Here is a 15415-nt window from a genome sequence, read left to right as displayed (position 1 = left end):
TCATCACCTGCACATACATCAACTTGCCCCACTTGGGAGCCATCATTTTCTTCGAACCTCACACTACAAGATTCGATGATAATCCCGGAGGCTATATCAAAGATTCTATAAGTGTGAGATTCGGCACCATAACCAACAAATATACCCTCCAATGCTTTAGGAGCGAATTTAGACAAACGAACTCCTTTGATTTTGTAGAAACACTTACAACCGAACACCTTGAAGTATGAGATATTAGGCTTGTTGCCGGTGAGTATTTCATATGTAGTCTTGTTCAAGCCCTTGCGGAGATAGAGCCGGTTAGAGGAGTGACAAGCGGTGGAGATGGCTTCGGCCCAAAAGTTATAGCGGGATTTATACTCCGCCATCATAGACCTTGCCATATCCATAAGAGTCCGGTTCTTCCTCTCCGCAACACCATTTTGTTGAGGGGTGTAAGCAGCGGAATATTGATGACGAATCCCCTCATCACTAAGAAAGTCATTGAGTGTGTAGTTCTTGAACTCGGAGCCGTTGTCACTTCTTATTGCCATAATGAGGAGGTTGTGTTGGCGTTGCACCTCGGTAGCAAAGTCAATGAATATTTGTTGAGTCTCATCTTTCGTCTTGAGAAAGTAGACCCAAGTGTATCTTGAGTAATCATCAACAATCACCAAGCAATGTTTCTTCGCACCAAGACTTGCATGAGTAACGGGACCAAAGAGATCCACATGAAGGAGCTCCAAGATCCTCTTGGAAGAGATGATAGTCTTGCTTGGATGCGGAGAGTCATGCATTTTGCCTTCAACACAAGCCCTACAAACACGATCTTTGGCAAAAGAAACATTTTCCATTAGTCCCACAATATGGTTCCCCTTGTGAAGACTTTGCAAAGTTCTCATGTTGACATGGGCTAGGCGGCGATGCCACAACCAACCCACATCCGCCTTTCCGAATAGGCACATCGCACTTGAAGTGGTGGTCCCCGAAAAGTCCACCACGTACAAGTTATGTTCGCGATACCCAACGAAAGCGACTTTTAGAGTCTTGCTCCACAAGAGGACCACAATATCATTATCAATAAAGACGGCGAAACCCATCTTGCCAAGGGCGGAAACGGAAAGCAAATTGTAACCAAGGGTTTTGACAAGCATGACATCCACAAGTGTTATGTTGTGTGCAACCACAACCTTGCCAAAACCCAATACCTCGGATGTAGAATTATCGCCAAAGGAGACGGTGATATTGTTTATGTTGGGCCTCAACTCCTTGACGAGGTTCTTGCCGCCGGTCATATGACTTGTACATCCACTATCAAGTACCCATTTTGAACCTCCCATGCATAGTCCTACATGAGATCAATTCTTGGATTTAGGTACCCATTTCTCAATGGGTCCTCTTTTGTTAGCAACAAGGGTCTTTGGGACCCAAATAGACCAAGCAACATAACCATCATATGGGCCAACATATTTAGCATAAACATCACCATAATAATCTTTAAATAGAACATAGTGAGGGTTAGCATTTCCCGCATTATCATCATTAGTGGTGTTGCCCTTAGGGGCTTCACCATTGGTGATATCTTTCTTTTTCTCTTGTGCGGGCTTGGCCTTTTGCTTGTTAGCCTTCTTCGCCTTGGCATTGTAACCTATGCCCTCCTTCCCATTGTTTGATCTTTGCTTACTCAAAAGATCATCCAAAGAAAGTTTATTTTGGGGAGAGGAAGCCTTAGCAAGTTCATCCTTCAACCTAGTATTTTCCTCAATAATTTTTGCATGATCACAAGAAGGAGTAGAGGAACTAGGCATATCATATGAAGCAAGCCTAATTTGAAGTTGCTCATTTGACTTGGATAGGAGAGAGTATTCACTCTTCAAAGCTTTGTGAGCTTTGTCTAGTTCATCTAGATCCTTCACAAGTTTCTCATGATCAACACCAAATTGGGCCTTTTCCTTTTTAAGCAATTTAGTCTTAGCCCTAGCATGATCTCTAGCTTTAGTGAGCTTGTTAATTTCATCTTGAGGCTCTTCAAGATTTTCTAGCCTCTCCTCAAGAGAGGCTATAGCTTCTTGACTTTCCTCAAGGGCATTTTTAAGAGCATGGATTTCAAGAGAGTCTTCTCTCTCTATTTGACCCTTTTTCTCAAGCATATCATTTTGTTGAGCTAAACGAGCCATGAGATTTGAAACATGCTTTTTGTTGATACCTTGTAGGTTAAACATGAATTCATCAAATTCTAGCATTTCTTGTTTCACTTTTAGACTAGCATCATCAACCCCTAGATCACTTGATATGTTAGGCATAGAGGGGCTAGGAGATGATACCTCGGAGGTTTTAGCCATGAGACAACTTTCTTCCTCCACATGAATGATCTCATTGGGAGATTCACTTGGTGATGAAGAGTTAGTGGAGAGGGAGGCAAGAGCGACCAATCCATTAGAGGTTGCATCTTCTTCATCATCACCATCATCATCTCCGGAGGAATATTCTTCTTGAGTTGCTAGCACAATAGATGTGTCCAAGGAGGACGTTGCCATGAAGCAATGTGCATTCTTGATATGAGGATTCTCATTGGGGGATTCAAAGAGAGATGAAGAGGGAATGTTGGTAGTGACAATGGCGGCCACTTCTTTTGAGCTTCCTTCTTCATCATCACTAGAGCTTACAACTTCATCGGAAGAATATTCTTCCCTAGTCACTAGCACAACTCTTGGGGTCTTCTTGCCCTTCTTGGTCTTATTGTTGTAGAACTTCTTGTTGGGGGCTTTTGAATATTTGCCCTTTGATTCTTTGCTCTTGTCCTTGGGAATGAGCCTTCCATTATGAAGCTCTCTATTTTCATAGGGGCATTCGGCAATGAAGTGGCGCTTGTCATCACAATTGTAGCATGATCTTGTCTTTGGACCAAAGCTAGTGAACCCACTCTTGTGGTTTCTCTTGATGTTGTCTTCCTTGGCCTTGGAGGGATCAACCCAAAAGGACTTTGCATGGAAGGCCATGTGATCATGATAGTGGCATTCCAAATCTTCCGGATAGGACATACTCCAAGATGCCCTATATTGCTCTTGAGGGTGCACTTCTTCTAAGGGGTTGACCACCAAGGCAAGATTGTTCCCTTTTGACATACCAATGGCACGATTGAGAGAATCATGAGAGTTTTGTTCGAGCACCTTGAGGGCTTGCATCTCGTGCACGGCATCTTGAGAAGAGAGAGAGGAATAGCATTCTCTCCCAACAAGAGTCTTGACATCAATGGGTACATATGGCATCATGCATTCAATGTACTTCTCCTTGATCCAAGAGTCATTGATGTGGGTGGCACCAATAAGCCGGAAGGAATCGGCAACAATGAGGAGTCTTGAATACATGTCTTGATGATCTTCATCCGGTAGCCTCATGAATCCTTCGGCTTGATTCCGAAGAGCATTATACTTGTTCCTTCTCGTGCTCTCACTTCCAATGCAACTAGCGGCCAAACCTTCCCAAGCTTCCTTGGCGGTGGTGTAGTTCCGAACCCGAGGCAAATCCTTTGTCCCCACACTAGTTTGAATCATGTGCAAGGCGGTGTTGTTGAGTTGACTATCAACCGCTTCTCTTCTAGTCAACTTGTCGGGGTTGTAAGGGTTGAAGCCTTCCTGGATGATTCTCCAAAGTTCATTGGAGGCACTGCAAACATGGGAGCGAAACTCAAATCGCCAAGTGTCGTAATTCTCAACGGAAAACTTAGGTGGGTCGCCCCGAATGTTCAAATGAGGGTGGGGAACCGGTATATCGGGAGATAGAAAAGGTGGAGCTACTCGATTGTAGCTCTCACCTCCACTAGTATCCCTAGGAGATGCAATGGTAGATTTGTTAGTGTTTAAGTTATCACCTTCCACGGGTTTGGTAGAGGAGGGTAGTGCCGAAGCACCTCCCTCTTCTAACACACCCGTGTCCTTTACCTCTACGACGGGAGCCTTAGGAGGGACCGGAGTCAAAAGCTCGGAAATCAATTTTCTCATGCTTTCCATTTGAGCGTCCATGGAGGATCTCAACGAATTGATTTCCTCCATGATGACCAACTTATCGGACTCTTCCATAGGCGTCTCGTCCGGCATACTCTTAGGCGGTTAAGCCCGAAATAAGAGCCGTGGCTCTGATACCAATTGAAAGGATCGTATGCCGCACCTAGAGGGGGGGGGGGTGAATAGGTGCTAACCAATTTTTAGTTCTTTTTCAATTTAGGTTTGACACAAAGGTAAATTCTCTAGATATGCAACTAAGTGAATTTACCTATATGACAAGGTTATCAACTAAGCAAGATATAGCTACGCAATATATAGGAGATAGAGTGGGATAGAGGTAACCGAGAGTGTAGCACGCGTTGACACGGAGATGATTCCCGTAGTTCCCTTCCTTTGCAAGAAGGTACGTCTACGTTTGGAGGAGTGTGGTTGCTACGCAAGCCAAACCAACAGCCACGAAGGCTTCACTCAGATCTCCTGTGAGCAACGCCACGAAGGCCTAGCCCACTTCCACTAAGGGATTTCCTCGAGGCGGAAACCGGGCCTTTACAAGGTTCTTGGGGCACACATCCACAACTGAATTGGAGGCTCCCAAATCTGTAACAATACAACAATCAACAACAACACATCAACAACAAATCAACTAGGGAACCAAATAGGAACACTAGCATGAGATCCCTCAAACAAGTGAGGGGGAAATGAAGAACGCTTCGGTGAGGATGTAGATCGGTGGCTTCTCCTTCGAATCCCCAAAGATCAAGAGCTTTGGTTGGGGGAGGAAGGAGATCTTGCAAATCTTGTGTTTCTTGAGGTGGCTCTAATGGTGGTGTAGCTTGGCAGAATTCTTGAGCAATGATTGAGCAAAGAGGTAAGGAAGAAGAAGAGGGGTATAAATACCCCTCCCAAAATCCAACCGTTGAGTCTTCCGGGGGGCCGGATAATCCGGCCTAAGTTGGGGCCGGATAATCCGCCCCCACCGGATAATCCGGCCGCAGGTACAAAACAGTGACATTGTCCGGTCAAATATCCGGCCCTATGCCAGAGCCACTTTTCTTCCAGTCCTTAGCCAAAAACGGGGGGCCGGATATTTACAAAATATCCGGCCCGGATATTCCGGCCCTGGTACAATACCGGGACAATATCCGGGCAAATGTCCGGCCCCCATACAGAGCTGCTTTTCCTCGAAGACTTAGCCAAAATCAGGGGGCCGGATATTTCAACAATATCCGGCCCGGATTATCCGGCCTGCCCAACATTCTCTGATATCTTTTGGCAGATGATCAAATCCAACATACATGAATAAATATCTATGTAATACCTGTACCACTTAAACAATCATTAGTGTATCACATACATTGACATCAAACACACAAAACATGATATGAGAGATGTTCTTTCACCGACCACCCTTGGGTGGTCCACGCCCATCCTCACGGCGATCACGGCGCCCATCACGATCACGATCACGGCGCCCATCTCGGTAGTCCCCACGGTCACGACGCTGGTCATCACGTCGGCGGTAACCATCATCACGCCGACGGTAGCCGTCATCACGTGGGCGGTAGCCAGTGTCACGGCGCTGATAGTCATCATTACGGTGTTGTGCGCCACCATCACGACGGGCAGCGACATTGGCAGATGTCTGGAACGCAGTAGGAACTTCAGAAGTCTCTTTCAGCGTAGCCTGGCGATGCTCAAGGGCTTGGAGTTGGGAGCACATGTCGTTCAGCTTGGTGTGGGGAACAGCGTTCATGGAGACAAGAAAGGAAGTGTAGTCATCGCCAAGACCAGCAAGAATATAGTCTTTAAGCTCATCATCATCCACTTGTTTACCAGCTGCAGCAAGCTCGGACACAAAACCTTTCATCTTGGTGATGTATTCGGTGCAGGTCATGTCGAGTTTCTTGGTGTTGGACAGCTTGACACGAAGCATATTCACCCTGGAGCGAGACTGGGAGGAAAAGAGTTCCTCAATCGCAGTCCACAGGTCCCGAGCGTGCTCTACCCCGAGAACCTGTGCGAGGATGTCTTGGTTGAGGCCTTTGGTCAAGAAACTGAGCACTGTCTGATCCCGAGCAAGCCATGAAGCATAATCTGGATTGGGGATGCTGATCTCCTTCTTGTCATCATCGAGGGCTTTGAGGGTTGTTGGTGGTGCAGGGTCAGTTCCATCAAGAAGACCCATAACTTGCGCTCCACGCAGGGCCGGTAGGACTTGTGCCTTCCAGAAGAGATGGTTCTCACGGGAGAGTTTCTCCGGCGGTGGGTGACCGAGGGCTGATGCCAGAGCAGCCATGGTGGCCATTGTCGAAGAAGAAGCCATGGAATTGTTGACGAAAAAACGCGGTGGCGGATCACAGGGGACCGGCGGCGGCTAGGGTTTTGGAGTTTTTCTGGTTTCTGGTTGTCTGTAAAGATCGGCGGCGGCAGCTAGGGTTTTTGGTTTTTTTGGTTGTTGTTTTGATCTGGCGGCGGCGGATCAAGATGATCAGCGGCGGCGGCTAGGGTTTTGTTGGGTTCTTTGGTTTTTTTGTGGTTGACGACGGCGGCGGAGGATCTCAACGCGACAGCCGGAGAAGGTTCTTTACTGGTTGTTTGGGTTGTTTGGAGGCTCGGCGATCGCCGACGATTTCTAGGAGACGGCGTTGGATGTCGTGGAGGAAGGGGGCTCTGATACCATGTCGATATTATGCGGGAACGATGCCCCCTCCCTGGGCTCGGTTACGTGTTGATATAGGTGTGGAATAGCCCCACACGTGGCAATACAGAGGAGGTATAATACAGGGTAGAGTACTACTCTATACCGGTATTATACAAGGATATTACGTACACTAACAACGGCAACCGCCCCCTCCGGCGGAATCCCGAATCCACCTCCGCTACAGCTGACACCGCCCGCCCTAGCTCGACCGCCTTCCAAAATCCTCAGCTCCGGCCAGCCACCTCCGCCGCACCTAACCAAGCCAAACCCTGCGGCACCGTTGTGGCATACCCTCAAACACCTCGCGTGCCCCCCGCCGCCGCTTCGTCCTCCGCGCCGCCGCAGCGTTCCGGCCGCGATGGGTAAGCCGAGCGATCGCGCTGCATCCGCGCTGCGCAGGGAGGCGGAGGCGGCGCTGAGGCTCCAGGTCGAGGGCCACCACGAGGAGGCGATCGCGCTCGCCGACGGTCTCGCGGCCAGGCACGAGGGATCGGCTCTCGTGCTCCACCTCGCTGGCCTCCTCCACCACGCCGTCTCCAGGCGGACCGATCAGGAGGCCACGGCGCAGCACCACGTCCGCGCCGCGCTGGGTTACCTCGCCAGGGCCAAGCGGCTCGTCCCCAACTGCGTCTCCATCTCCGACCACCTCGCGAGGGCGCTCTTCATGGCCGCGAAGGCCGACGAGGCGGAGAACGAGGCGCGCGAGGCCGTCGACATGGCCTCCCCCGTCGACCCGGCGGACAACAACGTCGCGTACGCCGTCGGTGGTGGGTTGCGCTCCACCAGGGACCAGAGGGTGCTGAGCTGCAGGCTTGCGGCTCTCGACACGCTCACATCCATCCAGCACTGGAGACTTCACCACCTCGTCACGGACGTTCTCGACCTCCACGACGCCGCCGACGACGGCCATCGCCACCACGGTGCGCGCGCGCGCGAGGCGGTCAAGAAGGCCAAAGACCTCGCCAAGCGTTACCCCTGCTCGGCGCGCGCGCAGCTACTGAGCGCGCACACGCAGCTTCTGCGACTGCGCGCCCTTGACCCCGACATGGACAGGAGGCCCATTCTCAGCCATATCCGCCTAGCCGTGAAAGAAACAATCGCAGACACCTTCGGTGGCTCGCTAATGCTCGCCATGTTCCACGCCAAGCTCTGTTTCGTCCTGGGTCTGTACGAGGCTTCGCACTTGGAGTGCGCCCGGGCGTTTGCCATACCGGAGCCGGCTGACCCCATGTGGGAGGACGTCCCTCCCCATTCCGTCCAAGGAGACACGTTCGATGACAGAGTACTTTCTGTGGACGAGGAGCTCGGACGCTTGCTCGACAAGCTCTTCTTGGTGGCCCATGATTTCCGGTGCTCAATGACAAGCGAGAAGCAGAGCGGCTTCGTATCAGTGAGACTCCTTGACCTGCAAGAGTACTATGGTAAAGAGTACGAAGGCTACCAGTGGGCTGCACGGACCATATCTGATGCACTCAGCTTTGCCAACAACAACAGGTCATGGAGGTTTTGGATTTGTCCCTTTTGTGCTGGCATCAAGTTGCCGAATCCAGAGTCCCTCTTGGAACACATGAACTGCAAGCATATGCGCAAGCTTCGGTCAGTCTTTGGTTCGAAGCTCAGTGAATACGTAATCCTGGACGATTCTTTGGATGAGATAACCGTCTACCAAGATTCAGAGGGCCACCACTGCCTCCGATTCAATAACACGGAATATGTATTTGCACGCTTGTCTGTTCCGACTCAAGAAATGTCGATTGCTGGAATTCTAGAGAAGAAATGCGAGCGAGGAAAGGAGATCCTAGAAGAGATCAAGCACAAGTTGAAGCGCTTAGCTGCAAATAAATTAAGCGCTGAGGTCTCAAATTCTTTTTGCCTTTGCATGTACTTGTTTCGACTTAGGTTCAGTCTTGCGCATTCTTGCTGACAACTGTCTTTATCAGGCTAACATTCAACTTGTCTCTATTGCAGTTTGATAAGGCTCGTCCTGAAATCCAAGACTTGTGGCATGCTTTTGTCAGGACCTCTTTCTTGGATTATCGAATAGTCATCAAGACCTTTGCAAAACCATTCATATGGGTTCGTTTACAACTGCAGCTGATTGTTCATAAACTATGTCTAGGTTATATGTTTGTTTTCTCCTACTGTGCAGTGACATATAAACCTCTAACCATCTCCGCAGACTAAGTTATTACAATCTTTGAGTGAAGACAAAGCTGCCAGTAAGATTTGCAATGCTGATATTGATGTGATATTTCCTAATGTTGTCGATGCATGGTATGCCAAACTGTCAAAGGCTATTTTTCTTTTTGTTCTGCATATATTCTCTTTTTTTTCACATTTACTTAGCAAGGTTATTTTACTACCTGGGGTATTCACCCGTATTTCTTTCTGAAACAAACTGTTTTCATTCTGAAGTCTACTATTGGTAGGGTTTCTACTGTTCAACAAAAATTTCTGCGTTTGCAATGGTGGAAAGATAAAAGCTGACCACATTTCTTTAATTCATAAAGTTGTATATCTCTGTATGCAGTATTGGAGTTATAGTCAACTTCTTTGTAGAGAGCTGAATTTACAGTAAGGAGAAGAAGCATATGGAAAATCATTAAGTAGGATGAAATTATAGTACCTTATTATAAACTAGACTAAAAAAACTACAGACACTTTTTTCTCTTGCAAAGCAGATAAGTAGTGGTGGAATGAAATGGTTTTAGTCTTCATTTTTAAATAGCATTAGCCTTGCACTAAATCAAAATTACATTCCGATGTTATCTGCACTTGAATATACATTATTGTTTAATCCATGTTTGGCCAAATTGTCAGTGCATCACTATATTCTGGAAAACTCGTTCCATATGAAGTTTCAGTTTCAGATTGATTTGTTAAGATAGTTACCATGTGCTTTTAAATATTTATTTATTTGAGGACTTCGCAGATAAAATGGTACCTGTATATTGCAAATTGACATGCATAAAAGTAACACACCTGCATAGATTCAGCAGGATTCCTGCACTCTCAACTTTTCGTGGCCATCTTGTGCTATCAATTTTTATCTATTAGGAAAACTCAATGATAAACCAGAAAGTAATTATTGAAAGAAACAATTGTAGGCAATTAAGTCCAAGAAAATCTATTAATTAACTTTAAGAAAACTAAGCAGAGGTTCTTCTTTTTTTCACATTTTCAATGCTCATTTTTGGTGAACTTATTTTGAACACTTGAAATAAGCTTTTCCATCTGTTGCTGTTCTAGAAAAGCATTTGGTTACTTTTGCACTTGATCATATTGATGTCTGGCTACGAAGAACTAAACAGTGGTAGTGACCATTTGATCACAAAAGGTGCAAAGTTTATCAGCTGCATAACTGGTCACATTTTGGAAGTTTTCTTTGCTCTGGATGATTGAAATGATATCCCTTCGCTGTATATATCATTTTTGTTAAATGCACCTTTTCTTCCTTTATCATATTTAGTTTTATGAGATTTATTATATGCACAACTCATAAGTTTCATTATTTTTATAGTGAGGTTCATGCTGAAGATAATGTGGGAAAATCGGATGTCCAAAGTGTCGCAACTGTTCTAAGATATCTGCCCAGCATCACAAATGAGAATAGTGCATCAAACCTATTAGGTACACTCCTGTAGTTTAAGCAGCCAAAGGAAATCTGTAATCCATATAGCCAGGATAAGTAGAATCGTAAGTATATTTTTATTAGTTATACTAATGCATGAGCTCCCTTTCTGGGTTATCAAGAATTTCTAGTAGTAGCACTATGCAGTTCATATTCCATATGGCATACTCTATAGAGAGCAGAAGGAAGGGTCACAAGTTTTCATAAGTTATACCAATGCATCTCTCCTAGTGGAGCTCCATTTTAATGTTTATAATTTTAGCAGTAGCACTATGTAGTTGATATTCCATCTATATTTGCAGATACTGAAATGTAGTATTGAACTCATGTTAAGTTACACTTCCATGCACATGTTCTTTGGTCGCAGCGTTATTATATATGAGGCCACTGAATCTTGGATTTGGCTCCTATCCATAGAAAGTCAGGTGGTAGATGCCTAAATCTGGTTATCCCAGATTTTGATGAGTACTATCTGTTGACAAATCTTCTTGCATAAATTCAGCTTGCATGTTGGACTAGACCAACTCATTCCTTGGTCTGGATTTCAGGACCTGGAAAACCTTTTGAAAGGCTAGACCTGAGCCTGAAAAAGCCCAAACCCAAAAGTTCAGCATTTTACAATTTTTTGCATACAATGCTGTTTTTTTTGGGGTCATTGATTTGAGATTTGGCCCACACCTCAGTAAACCATATTGGTGCACATGAATAAGGTCTAGCCTGGGCAGATGTTCTGCATAACCGAGAGGACCTCTATGTCGTTATCTTAGATTGGTAGGAGAAAATTCTCTCTATAACTGGCTTTGAACATCCTTTTACTCACAGGTCGTTTACTTAAATAACTCTGTACTGAATTCACAATAATCGATTATAGTAACTAGCAAATGGAAAAAAAAGAAGAAGCAGGTTCCACATTTATGGGGTTACTGTAGTTCAAATGAGACCCCACAGTAACTGAATGACTATGTTACTTAATCAAGTATATATAGGCAAGTCAAGTGGTAACTGGTCAGTGATAAACAAATTCAAACTTCTTAGTGCTATCATCTTTCAAAACTATCCAGTAATGCAGCAAAATGTTATTTTTTCTGATTTTGCAATCTTATCCAGGGTCTTGTAGCCAATATTCTGAGGAAACAACAAGCATTTCCATTTATCGAAAGAGTATCGAAGTTATCGACAAAGATACTGATGGCATCTTTATCTTGAATTTCATCATTCAGGTAGATGAAAGTTGGCACATGGGTATGCTTTGATGCACACTTTCTTCTAATATTGTATTAATATGTGCAGATATTATGGAATTGGAGGGGTTTCAGAGATGAATTTCTTAAGAGACAACCTGTGTGCTCCCTGCCGAGCCATGAAGGCCCCTGCATTAGTCAAATGTTATACGATATCTTCTCTGGTTGGCAGAAAAATGATCACCACAACACTTATTCACTGATTTCTCTCAGGGATAAAATATGCGAAGTTTTAAATGATAGCACTTTATTTCAAAATGTATGATTATAATACCTCTTATATCCTTGCATGGCCCTTATTTTTCTTGGTTTTATTTTCCTTCATTCATTCCTACTTTTAATTATGGAGCAGTGTGACTGTTTCCAAGTAAAATATTGATGTCATATATTTTAACTTTGAAGAATAAAAAAGCTCCTAACATTGAAACGAAAGTCTTCCGGTTTGAATTTTCTTGTACCAGAATTAATCAATGTTTCTTACTCTGTATGCACATTGATATACTAGGTATGTCTGCATATGCAGTATAATGAACACACCTAGATATGTACTTTTGTTGTAATCTCTATCAGACACTTTTTTATTTTCTAAATGACATTATTTGCTTGTTTTGACCTATGTGTGAAATGTGAAACTGATCCATCTGAAACTACTAACATCTGAATCCATCTGAACTGATCCGCATGTACATCGCATGTCTGGAGAAGTGTAAAACTGGTGACTTACTTTCCATTCCTGTGCAGGTTAAAGTAAATACATCTTATTACATTATAACCACCATTCTTAAAGCATTGCGAATGCCGCAAGTGTTTCTGGAAGTCAACTCTCCTGTTGAGAGAAAGAATTTTGAGACGTTGCGACAGCCAGCCAATCAAGCAAAGGTGCTGTGCAATAAAGATATAATCTGTGAGGGGTTTGGCATAAAAGAATCTACTACATGTGGGGATAAAATTGATGCAGATTCACTTCAAATAGCAGAGGTGTGTAGCATACGCTGTAGATTTACTGCGTAGTCAACATTGTATAGGTCGATGTAGCTTTCCAGCAACTAGTAATTGTCGATTTTTTATTTGCCATGTGCAGGTCAAGTCATTTGCAGATGACAAATGCAGGCAAGTTGATCCGCTTTCTGTTAGCACGCCAGAGCTCTCTACACTAGGTAAATATGTTCTCCTGGAATAATACGTTGCAATTTTAAACTCTCTGGTCACTTCACGATTTTTGGGTAAAAATAATTTCCCCTCCATACTTAACTACTAGTTCGAAAGGCTGCTGCCGGATTTTTTTTCCTTCATTTTACACTAGTGTACATCATAAGGATAATTTGTTTTCTCTTCTTGCTTATTACGTCACAGCCTTATACATCTTACTGGGTGAAAGGGAAAACCAGCGCACCTTCCGCGAAGTGATAAATCGCATGATATATGAGCCTGACCTCGTCTTATTTCGTCGTCAATATACAACTCCAGACACAGTAAAGTGTACCTTAGCCTCAATGGTATGTGCATAGAAGGCTTTCGGTTCTACAGAATTAAATTGTAGATAGAACTGACCACTTAATGTTTTTCCTTAAATGATGATGTTAAGGTTTTCTGATGAAGGTGAACAATGAGGTATTCTGTATTATTGATTGATATAAATTGCGCTGAGAGTTACACAGCAAATTTACCTGTTTGGTGTGTTACTGTTTCTTGACTGGTGTTGGATGCTACTTTCGTTTAAGGTGCACCCGCATATGTTAAATCCCTCAATACATGCTGGAATAATACAATATATATGATAAAGATATTGTATTAAAAAAGTTGGAGTTGCTCTGAAGTCTGAATCGAGGGTTTTTCTGAGATCCTATGTAGCAAGGTTACAGGAGGTGGATTCAAGGTTCTTAAAGCTACCGTTGTCTGAGTTGGTCTCATACTACAATATATTTTGGGAAGTTTTCTAGCTGCAATTCCTTTTTTGGTCAAGTTATGAATCTTAGTTGGCTGCGAACTGTCAAATGGTTTATATGTGACACTTAGGATGCACTTGTAATTGTAATACACTGGGGATGATTGCAAGACAGAATTTGTGCGGTAATCAAGCATATGTATTGGGCAGTAACGGCAACAACAGAACTGAAACTAATTGAGTGATCATTGGAGAAGTACTGCGTGGCTAGGTAATCTTGTCAGAACTTGCAAGCTCCGATAGTCATACTTCCTGGTTTTTGTATCTTCCATGAAATGGTCTCATATAATGGCATGTACTAGCTGCGACATGTAAGCATATCTTTTAGTTGCCATGTTTCATGCTTATAGCATCATCGTACATTCGTAATTATTACTTAAAAGTCGAGCAGTAAGCATACATTGATCCAGCTTATGTTTAAATACTTGTACAGATCTTCTATCATGAAGGGAAGCTTCTTAGCATTGCTCGAGACCAGAAAAAGTGGCTCGTATTCGTATATAACGATGTTGTGGCTACCGAGGTAACTTGCTCTCTTAATCAGTGCACCATGTTGTCTTTTCATCTGGGACTGTTCCTTTTGTTGATCCGAGGTCTGATTGGACTCTGATTTTTCATGACACTAAGAACACCCCGGAATTTTGTAACTGGTCCACTCTCTTCTGATAGAAAAGGCAACCCTCATTCCAGATTCCTCAAAAAACATTTCTTGTGTAATTTCTGCGTTCCAAACAAGACTCTCTGAGATTTTTGTGCTGTTGTAGTTGTTGGATAGTGACCTGAATATCTGCCAATTGCCGTGCAGTTTAATTCCTGGGAGGATTTGCTACATGGTTATGGAGACCATGAGATACAATCTGGAGTGTTCTTTTTCGAGAACATCAAGATCATCAATTAGACAGGTATGGTTGCATTACCATAACTCTGAGATCGGGAGTCACAGAGAATGTTAGCTTCTGTTTATGATGCTCATGTGGTCATGACATGGGCAGTCAAACATTAGTAGTTCTTGCGTTTCCAAACTCAAAAGAAATGCATGCTTTGTATGCCCTGTTTGCACCCCACCGATTACAGTTTATTTTTCTGGTTTCTCCCTGAACCCTTTTGTTCCATATGATCAGTAAATGGCTATTACATGAAGCATGATTCCAAAGAGATTGTGTTACTTTCCTCTCCTAAGCTTAGCTTCTACTCCCTCTGTTCCATAATTCTTGTCGTGATTGTAGTTCAAATTTGAACTAAAACCAATTATGGAACGAGGGAGTACTACTTAACTTATATGCGTCCTCTTGATTTCCCTTTTTACAGGACTTATCCCCTGTTTCTGCATAAAGACGCCATCCGCAACTTTTTGGCTCCAGTGGTGTGGGACCAACATCTGAGGAGAAAAGCAGTTGAGATCCCACCTTCTTTAGCAAACTTAGTGGTACTCGTGGTTTGGCCGGTAATATGAGAATATGGCGTTGAACCTGAATTAAATGGCGATCTTTATGCAGATAGTTCTTGTTGATTCGGTGTATATGATGATCCTGTTGGTTTGGTTTGGTTCGGTCATTCGGTGTATATATGATGATCCTGTTGGTTTGGTGGTGTATATGATGATCTTCACTCTGTTCGGTTGCTCTTGCTAGTATGGTTTAAAAGATGCCGCATGTGATGGTGTACCGGGACATCTCGTCTCGTCTGTCCTGGCGTGCGTGGTTGATACATTGGCTTGTTATCACGCTATATGCTTCGAATGGGGAGGCTTAGTGCGTGGTACGCACGGTCTGTCATTTCCCTTTTACGCTTTTGAACGGCTATATATGTTAATAGCGTTGATGGACATTGACTAACAAAACTACCCTTCCGCAAAAGAAAATGGTTACTGCATAAGTACATAGCCTGATGAGTTGTGCAGTATAGATCTTGATT

At 44.2% G+C, this 15415-nt stretch overlaps 1 protein-coding gene across 1 annotated transcript; it reads left to right on the top strand.

Annotated features, from left to right (window-relative positions):
- The first annotated feature begins 6936 nt into the window (after positions 1-6936).
- On the top strand, positions 6937-15035 carry LOC127293643 (uncharacterized). Its single transcript, XM_071829020.1, has 12 exons — positions 6937-8539; positions 8653-8760; positions 8864-8958; positions 10205-10314; positions 11423-11535; positions 11606-11815; positions 12298-12534; positions 12638-12713; positions 12910-13052; positions 13935-14024; positions 14307-14403; positions 14810-15035. The coding sequence occupies exons 1-11, from the start codon at positions 7043-7045 to the stop codon at positions 14397-14399; spliced, it is 2772 nt and encodes a 923-aa protein (XP_071685121.1). The 5' UTR covers positions 6937-7042; the 3' UTR covers positions 14400-14403; positions 14810-15035.
- Positions 15036-15415: the final 380 nt, after the last annotated feature.

The sequence above is a fragment of the Lolium perenne genome, chromosome 4 (assembly GCF_019359855.2).
Source record: "Lolium perenne isolate Kyuss_39 chromosome 4, Kyuss_2.0, whole genome shotgun sequence".
Taxonomy (NCBI): domain Eukaryota; kingdom Viridiplantae; phylum Streptophyta; class Magnoliopsida; order Poales; family Poaceae; genus Lolium; species Lolium perenne.
This window is presented reverse-complemented; position numbering and strand designations above follow the sequence as displayed.